Consider the following 14,861-nt stretch of genomic DNA (forward strand, 5'->3'; position numbering starts at 1 on the left):
TCATCAGGGCTAGAACCACTGACCCCTAGAGTCCTGGATTTAAGGTCTACCATTTAGACTACTCAAACATCCGTGCTTATTGAATGAAGGGTGTATTTTATACTATAAATAAGCAATCTTCATAGCTTCACAAAATATAAGGACAACAACAGGTTTCTCCAAATTATTCAATCGCTTTGCGTTGCAACGCTTTATAATTTTCAGGCTTTTAAATCGTCAAAAGATGCATATAATGGCTATTTTAGAGCATAGTAAATGTTCAGTATTACTGTTTCCTTGCAAATATCATAACTAAAACCAAAATATGCGAATCTGAAACATTGTTTTTAAATTTTCTCAATTTACCAAAACGTGAAAATTTAAAATTAACTTAATGCCATAGTCCAAATAATTAGACGTAATCTACCGATGTATACATGTATCGACCTCATATTTATAGGATAGCTGAAATTATTCGCGTTCAGAATAAATCTGAGCCAATAGTCTGCCAAAGCAGAAATCATCAAAAGACTCTATTGGCGTTATTGCGGCAATTTATATTGCTTACATGAACTTGATGAAGTACTCAATGTCAATACTGGAAACTTTCCATTTAAACAAGTGTAATTATATTGTGGGAATTCACAGATTTACATTTAATATTATTTAAAGAATGTAATCTTGAAATAGACGAGCTACAAACAACACGTTTTACTGTTTCTTCTTTACGTCAGGTTTGAAACCGTGGGGCCGCCATCTTGTTTCCAAAAGTAGTTCCAAATCCAATATGACGGCCGCCTTCGTACATCAGAGAGACGGTGTGGTGTAGCCCACTGTCCGATGCGTTCAGATTGGGTCTTACTGACCTGTGTGAATACGCGCTAAGCATTGTGGGAAACGGACTATTTCCAGCATGGCACCCGTAAATATAATGAACACGGAAGTGAACTATGGTATTTGATTTTTATCCAAAACAGACACCATTTAACCGGCTTAGTTATAATATAGTATTGTATGCATTTTGTGCTTCAAAAGGAGACACTTGTTAAGCCAGTCCATTATTGTAATAATTTCAATATTAACTAAATATTCACTAAACACGTTGCAATGGCTTCAGCATCTACCCCGGTTAAAGTTGTGAGGCATTGTTTCACGTGCAACAGCCAAACAAAAGGACGATTAAGGAATATAAACAATGTAGCTATGAGGAATATAAGTTTCAAGTCACATTTTGAAGTTTTGGGGTGTGATTTGGAGGAGGTAAACACGTCTAAATTTGTTATGTGTGAATCGTGCCTGAAAACATTAGATAAAGTTTCTTCAATGAAATCGGTTCTGAAGACAAATTTGAATGATTGTAAATCAGTGCATGAAAGGCAAAAGCGCATGATATTACACTCTATTTCGCCGACTGTCAAAAGATTCGTACAGAACAGACTTACCCCAATAAAGCCAAGAAAAAGTGTAAAGCAACTTTTTAGTGCAAATCATCCAGAGTCAGATAAAGAATGTTATAGGAAAACAAGTACACTTAAATTAGACTTGCCTATTCCACCTGATCATTTATACAGTGCAGCACCAACCACCACCTCCCATGCTGAGCATACATACTCAGTGAAGGAACTTAAGGATAAACCTAATTCCGAGGAAAATGTGTCAGTATATTTCTTACACAAGAAGAAACTCTTAAGTCCATTGCCAATCACTCAGGAGGCAAAAGAAATCCTACAAGAAACTACTGAGAATATGATCAATGGAAAGACAAGTGCAGAAGAAATGCTTGCAGCTATTGTGGAAATTCCTGTGATACTTGAAAGACTCTGGCAAATCATTCTGATGAAATTATCTTTTGAAATGGACCAGCTATGCAGAAAGACAGAGCCCAGTGTGCTGAGGTTAAAAGTGGGGGACATTAAGCCTCAGACATTCTGTCACCAAATTTTGTTTGAAATGCATCAGAGGTGTCCCAGAGCTTTAGACTTCCTGATGACTATGGCCTGTCCTGTCCATCTGGCCATGCCTGAAGACAGCCGCATTATTGCTGGCATGTATGCCATGGCTATGTACGCGAGAAACAATCAGCTTATTGGATTCCAGAAATGCATGGCTGCCTCTTGCATAAGATACAATGCAGGAAATGGGGTAAGGCTTTTTAATTTGTGTAAACATGCATGTATTTTAATTGTTTTTGTTTTCAATGCAAGTGACCAAAAAAGAAGCTATATTTATTATTTTATCAATATGATTGTAAAATATAAATCAGTTAGCAAATAATAGCAGACTGATTGGGTATGTTCATGATTGGTATAAATGGAGAACAACACCAGGTTATGTGCGCCTAGCACCGGCTTAAGCGGAACTCTTATTTTCAAGATATTGAGTATACTCTGTGATCCAAGTTCAGGGCAACTTTTTGGGCTGCCACACAAGCAATTTGAACACTGCTAAAAACCTCAATTTTAGCAGCATCGCAGGAAAGAGATCATAGAGCAACTATTGATAAGTTTGGATTCAGATCAGCCTGCTCTTGAAAGCATAGTTTGATCCAAACAGTTGATTGGTTAGACAGTGAAACAAATATTTTAGACGAACAGTCTGTATGAAGCGCAGGCTGATCTGGATCCAAACACTTGCTCTAAGGTCCCTTTTCCTATGGCACACCTCAATTTCTATAGAGTAAAAAGCAAAAAATTGGTTCATTCTTATTGTTTTCTTGTATTATTTTTAACTATAAAAATGATTCATTTGAGCCATATGTTCAGAATAAATTTGTTTGGTTAAAGCAATCTCTGAAATTAATGTTAATTTTATCTACACAATTATTTACACAATTTATTGCATTTTTAGCTGCTTGGACTTCTGCACACTTTTGGCTTAAGCATCCCCGAAAAGACCAAGTTGGTTATGTTAGATGACCTTGGCAAGATAAATGGAAGAGAAGTCACTACTGTTTTGAACCAAGGAAAGACGCTGAAGATAACAGTGGATAATATTGATGGGAGAATTAAAGCCAATCAGGTTTGTAAAGCAAGTAATTCATTTTGAATATTTTATTATCACTTATGAAAAAAGAAAGGTTTATAATGTCCATTATGCCCAGTGTCCATACCTGCTCAAACCTTCATTATGTTTCAAAGGTATCTGTTTTATACTGGGTTTCAACAGAAATTTTAGAGTTTCATAAATTCAACTTACTGTCTGAAAAAAAATAATTTAAGACACAGGAGTTATAAATTGATTTATATTTGAAGCGTGCTACCCCGTGTTTTACACTACTGGTGTGCAACCTTTGCTAACAATTTTAGTTACTGCAGTGTAACCTACTCTTATAACGGATGTTACATCATTCTTCAACAGAACTGGCACTGCGCAGACCATTGTTTTGTTTTTAAATTGTAATTTTAACAACCATCCCTCCCCCTCCTCCTTGGTCGATAAGTTTTAAGTCAATTTCATTGTGATTTTCCTGTTTCACATTGTTATTTTTAATGTTCAATGTTTGTCATATATTGTTTAGTTCTTGCATAATATACATGTTGATATTGAATGTCATACAATATTTAGTTCTTGCATAATATGATATGTCAGGACATTGATTTAGTCCAACTTTATGGTACTATGTTTCCTTTTTTTAATGTTTCAATAATGCTTTGGCATTAGACAATTAATAAATGCCGGTTGGTGCTTCTGCACCAGCCCTTTTCAATCCATTTATTGTTGTCAAGTTTCTTTTGTCCCACAAATGAACTAGGAACTTTGGAGAGCAAAAATAAAAATGTGTATGTTTATTAACTAGCATGTATAATGTAAGAATACAAAATATGGTAAGAAACTGCCTGTGTACATGTAAATAAACTGGGTACAACCAATTGCTTTAAGATAATGAACCCCCAAAAAGGTGAAAAGATTTCATTAAATAATTTGTTTACAGATTAGGTATGGAAGTAGTAATCGAGATTACCATTACACTCACTGGTCGGTTATCATAGACAGATTTGACCCTAGAGACCTCGAAGGCCTCGGTACCCAACCTAAGGTAGTTCCTGCTAAAGGCCCAGACGCAACAACATTCTTCTTGTCAAAGGAAGAAAAAACCTCATTAAGGTTTGTGTAACATTCTTAAGTAAATATATTTCATGTATATAATTAGGAGGTTTATTTTCCTCTTGAAATCATAATGAATACTTTTACTTTGGCTCACAAAGAAATATCCAATTGGTAAATAAACAGCTATTGCTAGTTATCACTTAAAAATCACCTTGTATTAATAGCAATTTTTGTTGGTTATAAAAATAAATTTTGAAATATGTTGATTTAAATTATTAAATTCTATAAATACTGTCACATATGTGTTTGCTTGCAGTCAGAAATAGAGCACAAGCACCGTTATTTTGTTTTAATTTAACAGAAATTGCTACTCCTGGATGGTGAAGAGGATTCTGGTTGAAGATGTACCAGCACTTTCAGCGTTCTCTTCAGTTGTTCCTACAGTGCTGAACCATCAGTACAGAAAAGTAGTCGACAGACCTACAGAAGTGTATCCAATGTTTGTAAGTATTGATATCTTGTTTATATCATTGCTAATTTTGAGTATGGAGCTTAAATTATATAAAAGTAAGAAATATTATAATATAATTGAGACTCGTCACACGAAAAGCGGCCTTAAAATGATTGCGACCAGTTTGGATCAAGATCCTTTTCAAGCAGAGTCTAGTCAGGATCCAAACTGTTCCCTGAACATCTTAAAAGTACTGACTGATTGTTCAACTGTTTGGATCTTGACCTTTCAAGTGCAGGCTGATCTGGATCCAAAATGGTCGCAATCGAAATACATGATTATTATTTCATTAAAGTCCACACTTTTATTCCCCCGGATCGAATGATCGGGGGTATATTGTTTTTGGCCTGTATGTCTGTCATTGTTTGTGTGTGTCTGTCCCAAAACTTGAAGGTTGGTCATAACTTTTGCAATATTGAAGATAGCAACTTGATATTTGGCATTCACGTGTATCTCATGGAGCTGCACATTTGGAGTGGTGAACGGTCAAGGTCATCCTTCAAGGTCAATGGTCTTTATTTTACAAAATAGCTGCCGTGCGGCTTCAAAGTGCAGTAGGGGGCATTGTTTTTCTCAAACACAGCTCTTGTTTCTACCTACCGGTAGATTAATTGTGGCAATGAAATCTTGGACATTTTCACAAAACAGTAAAAAAATACATCATTAAATGTATTTTTGTCTGGACTATTCAGGTGATTATGAAAGACCCTAAATCCTTGCCATATTGTGTCCAAATTATGGACACAATGTTGGAGACTTTGAAGTCTTTTTATACATCTGCTGGAAGAGGTATTGCGTTGCAATTTTTAGTTTCAAAAAAGTTTTTCTTTCAGGAGTTATTGTTTACTATTGTTGCTTATTTACCAATTGAAAAAAATGAGCCAAGCCAAGCAGAAATGGGTCTCATCATAAAATGGCTTCATTGAAGAAACCATTTGTCAACATGAAGCTGGCCCTTTTGGTCTTATTTACATGGTAAAAAATTCGATTTAGCTCCAACCTCCCACCACACCCCTAAAATCAAAGTAACAGTCTTTCTTTGTTCTGAATGTGTATAGTAGTGTGTTGACTGTTTTATGATTTCAAAAAATAAAGGTAACATAATGTCTAAAGCTATGGAAATGTGTACATTTTTGTAAATACGACAGACTGAATATATATCAGTGAATAATAATAAATTGTAAATTACTGAATCATGAAAATCTTTCAAATTACTTAAGTACTAATTTGAATTTTCTGCTTGGTGTGGCTCAAATGTTTACTTCGTTTAAATTGTATATTTGCAGTTACTTGACTTGAGTTGGTCGGTAGGATTTTGTTTACAGTGATTTCTTACATGAATTTTCTATCATAAGCATAGTTCAATATATGTATGCTGATGATAATCCGACCTTAATATTATGTCACTGCGTTTTTATAGTTGGTCACATTAAGTACTACAAACATACATATTTTTTTATTATTACCTTAACTATCAAGCAATTGATAGCTTTTATGCAAAATAAAAATATATGTGTGGTTCAGGTAATATGTTCCCAAAAAATAGCCTAGGGTTAGAAGGGACTTATTTATTTCTTTATTTTTGAAATTATTTTGCTGTTGACATTGAGACATGTTTTCATAGTCACTTCGTTGTCAAATGTTGCTCAATTGGACTATTGGAAGTCATTAAAGTGATTTTTTAGCTCGGCTGTTTTAGGAGAAAACCCGAGGTATTGTCATAGCCAGCTCATCTTCCGCAGTCTGCCGTCCGCCATAGGCGTCGTGCTAAAACCTTAACATAAGCTTTAAAAATCAAAGTGCTTCCCCCTACAACTTTGAAACTTCATATTTTGATGCACCTTGATGAGTTCTACACGCCACACCCATTTTTTGGCTCACTAGGTGTAAGTCACTTTGACCTCTTAATTAAACTTTAACATAGGCTCTAAAATCAAAGTGCTTCCACCTACAACTTTGAAAATTCATATGTAGATGCACCTTGATGAGTTCTACACGCCACACCCATTTTGGGTCACTAGGTCAAAGGTCAAGGTCACTGTGACCTCTTTAAAAAAAAATCTGACAAGCTTGCGCAGCCGAGCATGTCACCCTTTAAGCAGTGCTCTTGTTTTCAACTATCTGATAGGTTTTTACTTGAATTTCTATTTCATTCTAAAATATTATAGTATGCCTAGTTATGTCATGGTTTTCTTTTTTAAATTCTATAAAAAAATGCTTAAGTACGCAGGAAACATTAGGGTAGGTCAAGTGTTACCTGAATCACCCATATTTCCTTAGCGTTATTGTTAATGCTTATCCCCTATGCATGTGCCTGTCATTCAAGAGGTTTAGATGTCAAAAGTGTAATGTCAACTTGTATGTGTGATTTTCAAGAGTATGTTAACCCTTTGCATGCTGGGAAATTTGTCGTCTGCTAAAATGTTGTCTGCTGAATTTGTAAAATAAGCATTTTCTTCATTTTTTTTTCAAAGAATAGTATCAGAATAGCAAACAGTTTGGATCCAGATGAGACGCCATGTTCTGTGGCGTCTCATCTGGATCCAAACTGTTTGCAAAGGCCTTCAAATACCGGTTCCCGTACTGAAAGGGTTAATATGCGTCTGTTAATTGATGTGTACAACGCGGAAAAGCCCTATATTTTGTATTTTATCAGTTCATTGCTTGTAGATAATGATGTCTTGTTACTATTCAAAACACCATCTACTGTGCTCTTATAAAAAAATACCATGAAATTGCTACAAGTACGCGTACAACAACACATTTGAAATATCAACCTCCATATTAATTAAAGCTGAAATACTTGCAACACCACTCCAAACAAGCAATTTTAAATTGTATTGTATGTTTTAACAGGAGTGTTTTATACATGTACATGCAAATATTGAATGAATGGCAGCATACATGTACTTTCATGGAATATGACAACAGAATTGCATTTAAGATCTACATTCATTACCATCCAAAATTGAAAACTTCTAAAAATGAAAATCCTTTAAAATATGTTTTCAACTGAAAAGTTTATCAATGTTAATGACTATTCAGGACATAAAACCTTTTAAATCTGGTTTCAGGGGAAGAATTTGAGAATAACACAACCATTCCATTGGGTGGTGACCAACTAACACGTTTTACATTTGACTCAGCACGTCATCTCAGGGCTGGTACTCACACTCGAAATGATCGTCTGGAACAGTTCACACCAGTCATAGAGGAATTGTTTCATGTCCAGCAGGATTTACTGGAGGTAGTTGTTTATTCTTTCTTCATCTCATCACATGCACAACAACAGTCCTTTATGTTTTCACTTTTTGGGCAACCAAAGGTTTTCAACATAACTTCTCGTAAACATCTTGAGTCATTTTTACAGTAATCTATGATATTTTGTTGAATTCCTGGTCTGTTTTTTCGAATGTCAGTATTGTTATAGTACAGAATTGCTTTACTTGGGAGGCCATCTCTTCCAGCCCTTCCAGTTTCCTGGAAGTAACTTTCTATGGAGGTTGGTGGTTTGTAGTGTATGACAACTCTTATATGGGGTGCATTGAGTCCCATACCTAATGCTACTGTAGCAAAAATAAGTCTTATCTTGCAGTTTTCTTTTCCTAATTCACTCACGATGAATTTCTTCATTTTTTCGGTGTAGTTCATGTGGTATTGAGCAAAAAGTCTACTTTCTGGGATATTCTCTCCTAAGTACTGATCTTTCTCCATCTTTTTTTCAGAAAAGGCATATGCATAACTGATTACATTTGTGTCTGTGTAAATAATAGTTAATGGATATTTATCTTTTTCTTCTAGCAGCTGGCTCACCATAGGTTCAAGGATCTTGTCTAAATGGTCATCAGTGTTTGAGGATGGAGGTCGTTCAATCTTTATGTACTTAATATTTGTTCTATCAGGGTTCATACAAACTATTTTTGGACTCTTTAGTTGAAGACTTTTGCAGATTTTTGTCTGGGCATCAGGGGAAGCTGTAGCAGTGAAGACCATTATGGGAATGTCTGTAAACCTTGCCAGAAGATCAGAGCCAATCCTGCCAAAATCTTTCCTGAAGTCATTTCCCCTAAAATGAACAATAATGAATATTTAACATATTTCAGAAAATCTTCAAGACATTCTACAAGACAGAAACTGCCAGAGAGGCTGGCTCCCTAGCCAACTACAGAGCTGTTCTCCACAGAACAAATGTAAATGGTGATGTAAAAGCTAATGGATATGAAGCCCACAAGGATTTCCTCATTACTGTTACGAGGTAGTTTCTCTGTCTTCATGTTATTGCCATTTATCATTAACATATTTATTAGAAGTGTTTTATTTTGTTAATTAAAAATTAATATTTACATTTTTGCTTCACTTGCCTGTGATAAACTATTATGTCAAAATGCAATTTATATTCCTATGAGGTTAGCCAAAATAAAATTTGTGGCGCTCCATGATCTGAAATACTGAACATTGGGCTGTAAAACCCAACAATTATGTTAATAGGTACCTACATTATGATAGGTCTGTGTTTCAGAGCTTTGTTAAAGGAACTGACATGTGAATCACTTCGGTTAGAAAAACCTGATGACATACAGGAAATGTTACCGACTGACCTTCAAGAAATGACAGCATCTAACAAAAGAAGATGGTTTGAAAAAAAAGTCAGCCCAGTTGTTGATAAGATAGTGGGTACATCCTCAGCACCACCGGCACCAGACATGAATGTCACGATAAAGCACAAGGGTACTTTGTATCATGTCGCCATTTCTGCAGAGAATGCGGGAAAAACCATCCAGCTCAAGCTAAACGGTAAGGATTTGTATAACTAAGACTTTGTTGTTCTATTTTGAGCTTAGCTGTTTTCGGAGAAAGATCCTCTGTCGTTTGCTTCCCGCAAAAAAGTTAACATTGGCTCTGAAATGAAACCGCTTCCACCGCAAACTTTGAAACTTCATGTGTAGTTGCACATTGATGGATTCTACTTGCTACACACTTTTTGGGGGTCACTAGGTCAAAAGTAAAGTCCACTGTGACTTCTAACAGAAAACTTTACTTAAATGAATGCACTTCGTTTACAGCCTTCAAATTACTTTTGGGACACTAGATGACCTTTTTTAACTTGTCCTCCCCTAAAATAAACATATATAGAAATTAATTTCTTTTAACAGGGTGGATTTGTTGTCCCCTACAGGTTTCACCGGAGGGGACTTATGTTTTGCGCTCTGTCAGTCTGTCTGTCAGTCTGTCCGTCACACTTTTATGGATCCTGCGTTAATTTTAAAAGTTCTTCATATTTTTTCATGAAATTCAAACATGGATAGAAAGCAATATGGGCATTATGCACGTCATGCACTCTATGGCAACAAATAGACAAGAAATACTGCTGTAAATGGTGGTTTTCTGGATCCTGCGATAACTTAAAATGTTTTTAATATTTTTTCATGAAACTTGCAACATGGATAGATGTCAATATGGACATTATGCTCGTTATAACATTTCGTTTCAACGTCATAAATTGTGGTTGCTATTTTTTACCACATTTTTTTTTATGAAAATGGTTGAATTTTTGACAATGGTGGAGCTGGTAGGGGACCATATTGCTTGACAATAGCCTTGTTCTATATGTTTTTACATATTGTTTTTCTTTCCAATGATTGTTGCAGTCTCCTAAATTTACATTTCCTTGATACAGATCAGAACAAAACTCAAGTCATTTCCATTTTAACAGCAATAGTAATGTCTTTTTCAGGTGACATCATCCAGATCAATGTCCCTGCACAGAAAGAAAATGTTCAAGAAGAAGTGGAAGATGATGTCCAAGAGTAGAGCACTAGCATTGTTCGGGTTGCTATTGACTTCATGGTGTTCTGTGAAGTGATAAAGGCAGGAGATATAAACATGATCAGTATCTTAATGAAGCGATTCATTCCACTCTTCATTTGATTATCCTCCTGCAAATCCAAATATGCAATACAGTGTGTAGATTTCATCACTAAAACAGAATGTCTTTTGTCGGAATATGATAGCGTGCGAGTTAAACTTGGCCTGCTTGTTAATCGTAAAGGCAAACCAGGAAAAAATAAACCAGCCGATATGCAACAAGAAAACAACATAAAGCTAGTTAAGCATGTGATTAGAGGACTTGGTGCTGGAAAAACAGACAAAGCAATGATGAGAGTTACAAAGGCTGCACCAGTTGTCAGTGAGCTTGTGGCTGGTTTTGAAAGCAGCGGGGCTAAAAGAAAGAAAAGGAAATCAAAATCATTGAATGAAGACCTGTTTGTCCTAAGCACCAAACTTAGAGAACTAAGACCCTTCAAAGGAAACAGGAGTAGACAGATGGAATCCTTTAATAAACTATCAGCAAACATCATTGGAGAAGTGGAAAAGGAAAAGCTTCAGGAATTTGTAATTAGACACAGTATTAAAGCTATGAACAAACTTGATCATGTTGATTAATATGGTGACTATTAGCATGGCTGTTTTTGGAGAAAACCCAATGTATTGTCATAGCCAGCTCGCCGTGTCCGCCGTCCTTGTAAAGGTTTTTAACATTGGCTCTAAAATCAAAGTCCTTCCACCTACAACTTTGAAATTGTATATGTAGATGCACCTTGATTAATTCTACACGACACATCCATTTTTGGGTCACTAGATCAAAGGTCAAGGTCATGTGACCTTTAAAAAATATAATCCGGCAAGCTTTCGCAGCCGAGCGTGGCACCCTTATGCGGTGCTCTTGTTAATAGAATTAGGGTGTAATGTAAGATTTTTCCTCCAATATTTTGTAGGAGGAAGGGATTTTCAGACGAATTACTTTAACAAATAAATGATTGGCTAGTAATAGTACATGTATGATGTTTGTCAAATGATGCTGCTTATCTCCTCTAAATCACAGTCTCCATAGCAACATTATTATTAATGTTAACATTCTGTGAAGTCCTTGTGCTTGGGTGTTTCATGATACTTAAATGCTCGTAATTTAATCACTTCAAATGATTTATATGTCATATCAAGATAAATGTTATGACACCACTTTAATGATTGATTCATTTCATGAATGCTTATGTTTCTTGTAGTATAATATTGTTGTATTATCATTTTTGGCAAACATTCTGCAAGGTACATACATTTCATAAATGTTCACTTTTACAACTATCTACATGCATGCATAATCTTTTTACAATTTTTGTTATAGTTTGTTGTCCATATGTATTATAGCGCATTATAAAAACAACATTTGTGGACATAATAAAGTATTCTACAGACAGCCTTGAGCAAAGAAAATGCTGATATCTTTATTTGCAAATACAGTTCTTTAGGTCTGTCATTCCATGAAGTCTTTCTATGTTTACAGTTTTAAAAATATGAAATACTGTAAATCCGGGAGATATGGCATTAATATTATATCTTCTTTGTGTGAATAAAATTAGCTTAACCCTTTCAGTGCGGGAACCAAATTTTGAAGGCCTTTGCAAACAGTTTGGATCCAGATGAGACGCCACAGAACGTGGCGTCTCATCAGGATCCAAAATTGTTTGCTATTCTGATAATATTCTTTGAAAAAATTCAAAGAAAATGCTAATTTTAGAAATTCAGCAGACGACAATTAAGCAGACGACAAATTTCCCAGCATGCAAAGGGTTAAATATGAAGACCGTCATTGCATTCCATTTTAGAGATCTCGAGTTGTTTTTCTCAAGTAAAAGATTCAAATATTTCAGATTCCAATACAGCATCTTGAACATACATGATGTATATCATTTTTGATTTAATATAAATGTCTTAAAATATTGAATAAAAATGTATGTAACTTAAGTATGCATGAGTTAACAGTGATTGAATTTCTTGGAATTATTAAAATGTTTTATCCATTGTAATGGTTGTGTTTTTTGTATTTGCATTAAATTCTGGTCATACAACACAATTTTGCAGTTGCTAATGATGATGATGATGATGATGTATATGGTAATGCTGCTGCTGCGGATTATGATGATGATTATATGATGGAAATTGGGTATAAGAAAATTTGCGAGGTTCAAACACAAAACCTGCATGATCATAAAAACTCATTTTATGAAAAAAGATAGATTATGGAATATAATCTATCTATGTATGTTGCCAAGCGCCCTTAAGAGCATTATAGGCATTATTGAGTCCGTTTCCTGGGAATAACCAGTACTATGTGTTTATGGGGGAGATAATGAGAACGGTCCCCGAGTAGGGAGCGAACCCAAAAACTCCTGATAGCTAGGCAGACACCTCATCAACTACACCACCATGACCTCATTAAAATAAGCATACAATTGGGAAAATTACCATTCAAGGATCATGTGGGCTTCATCAACAGCAATGCATGAAACAGTTCTATCTCTCTCAAATGCACTCAATATTGCTGTTCCATTTGTTGTGCTCAGAAATGCTTCTGGATGGGAATACACCAATGAGTACTTTCCTTTAATTATATCTTCTAAAGGTACATTGACAACACTTTCGCCCTTAGCAGTATCTTCCTCGTCAGAACTGTCTTCGACACTTGCTGCGGTCTGACCACTTTGACAGTTATAGTCTAGCCAACACGCACTTATTCCCTGTTTGCTCAATGCATTGATCTGGTCCATCATGATACTGTTTAAGGGTGTCAAAATTAAACAAACCGAACAAGTCAACTTGAACTTTTCTTTCAATGCAAATGGAGCCACTTGAAAGATCAGACTTTTCCCATACCCAGTCGGCAATATAGACATGATATCGTGTCTATTCAAAACATGCATCAGACACTCCTTCTGACACTCTTTAAGCGGTTTTGAAAACCCTATTTCATTACAAACTTTAGTCAATAACGGATCCATGTTGTTCAAAAACCGAAAGTGAAAGTACAGTTTTAAAAAAAATGAATAAAGAGCAAAATTGTTGAAAATATTAATTGATACTAACGTAAGACCATAATACTGAACAAAATATCAATTTAATTCTAATTCAAAACAATCGTGTTTACTTCTAAAACAAATTCGTCATTCATCCGCGGACTTTTTTGTGTCGTAGTCATAAATGCCTCCAAATGGAGGTGCGTGATGCGTCTAAGGATAGAGGTGACAATAACGTAGTGACGTCACCATCGGGTGCTGGACGTTTCGTGCCACTACCAGTTCGTGCCACTGATATTAGTGTAGGAGGGCATTGGACGTTTCGTCCCACTGATAATATATAGGCAGATAGGTGTGAATAATACCGTATAGGTGTGAAATCAAACTTTCGCACCTTTGATTGTAACATCTGTTCAATGGGAAAACAACAGTTTTATTTCAAGATTGTTTAAGAGTCAATTTAAATGCTTCATATAATACATTAACAATACATTAAATAAATATATTAAAACATCAGAAGTGAATGCATACATACATTTACAAAAATGGCAGATATATTATATTTTATAAGATAATATTTCAATTATAACTATCAATCGAAAATAATATATTGCTTTATTATTCTATATATGTAAAAAAAAAAAATCAACGTCGTTGTTCGTTCGTACCTTCTGGCGGTATTATATACTGTGTGTTCAACTTACTTTATTTACTCTTTCAGTGAATTACACAGTTTGTATCATAATTAAAGCGGTGAGTTGTTTACTTATAGGTTACTAATTGGCCATTAAAGGCCCGTGTCGGTAAATTAAAGGCCCGATTCGGTAATTAATTGTTTGCTAATTACGTAAAGACACATACAGCTAATTGAAAGTTTGTGAGTCGATAGTAAAGCATAAGCTTTTCTTAAAAGAAAAAGACCAACTTTATTTTAAATTGTATTATTGTTCATTCATGTTATATATTATTATTTATGTATATAATACATACAATTGAAGCATAGAAAATAACAGCATTTCATGTTTTATATTTATTAAACATAATGAACTATGCAAAATTGTATTTATTATTACGAGCACATACACATGATTCATAAAAAATTAAACACTTTATGCTTTATGTTTATCGCATTTATTACACTATTTACAAATATTAGTATACTAACGATAAATCATTTTATTTGTTGTTTATAATTATAATTGTCAAAATTGTTGTAATTTTCTACATTTATATACACCCCAATATCATTCACACCTATACGGCATTATTCACACCTATCCGCCTATATACATGTATTATCAGTGGGACGAAACGTCTATCCCTTTTCAACACAAATATCAGTGGCACGAACTGGTAGTGGCACGAAACGTCCATAAACCTCACCATCTATGTATAGAATGACTATGTACATAGATCTGTCAATATCTATGTACATAGTGGAACTATCTTTTTTTTAAGAAGACGTTTTGTCT

General features: G+C 34.8%; 2 protein-coding genes across 2 annotated transcripts; one reads left to right on the forward strand and one right to left on the reverse strand.

Moving 5' to 3' along the window:
- The first annotated feature begins 860 nt into the window (after nucleotides 1–860).
- On the forward strand, nucleotides 861–12,397 carry LOC127848363 (uncharacterized). Its single transcript, XM_052380785.1, has 7 exons — nucleotides 861–2,121; nucleotides 2,827–2,997; nucleotides 3,911–4,083; nucleotides 4,388–4,529; nucleotides 8,641–8,792; nucleotides 9,057–9,331; nucleotides 10,272–12,397. Exons 1-7 carry the CDS (start codon nucleotides 1,087–1,089, stop codon nucleotides 10,346–10,348), a joined length of 2,025 nt encoding a protein of 674 aa, XP_052236745.1. The 5' UTR covers nucleotides 861–1,086; the 3' UTR covers nucleotides 10,349–12,397.
- LOC127848364 (ATP-dependent DNA helicase RecQ-like) lies at nucleotides 7,361–13,372 on the reverse strand. Its single transcript, XM_052380786.1, has 2 exons — nucleotides 12,842–13,372; nucleotides 7,361–8,603 (listed from the first exon to the last, which is right to left on the reverse strand). Exons 1-2 carry the CDS (start codon nucleotides 13,294–13,296, stop codon nucleotides 7,793–7,795), a joined length of 1,266 nt encoding a protein of 421 aa, XP_052236746.1. The 5' UTR covers nucleotides 13,297–13,372; the 3' UTR covers nucleotides 7,361–7,792.
- Between the last annotated feature and the right edge of the window lie 1,489 nt (nucleotides 13,373–14,861).

This window comes from Dreissena polymorpha, chromosome 10 (assembly GCF_020536995.1).
Source record: "Dreissena polymorpha isolate Duluth1 chromosome 10, UMN_Dpol_1.0, whole genome shotgun sequence".
Taxonomy (NCBI): domain Eukaryota; kingdom Metazoa; phylum Mollusca; class Bivalvia; order Myida; family Dreissenidae; genus Dreissena; species Dreissena polymorpha.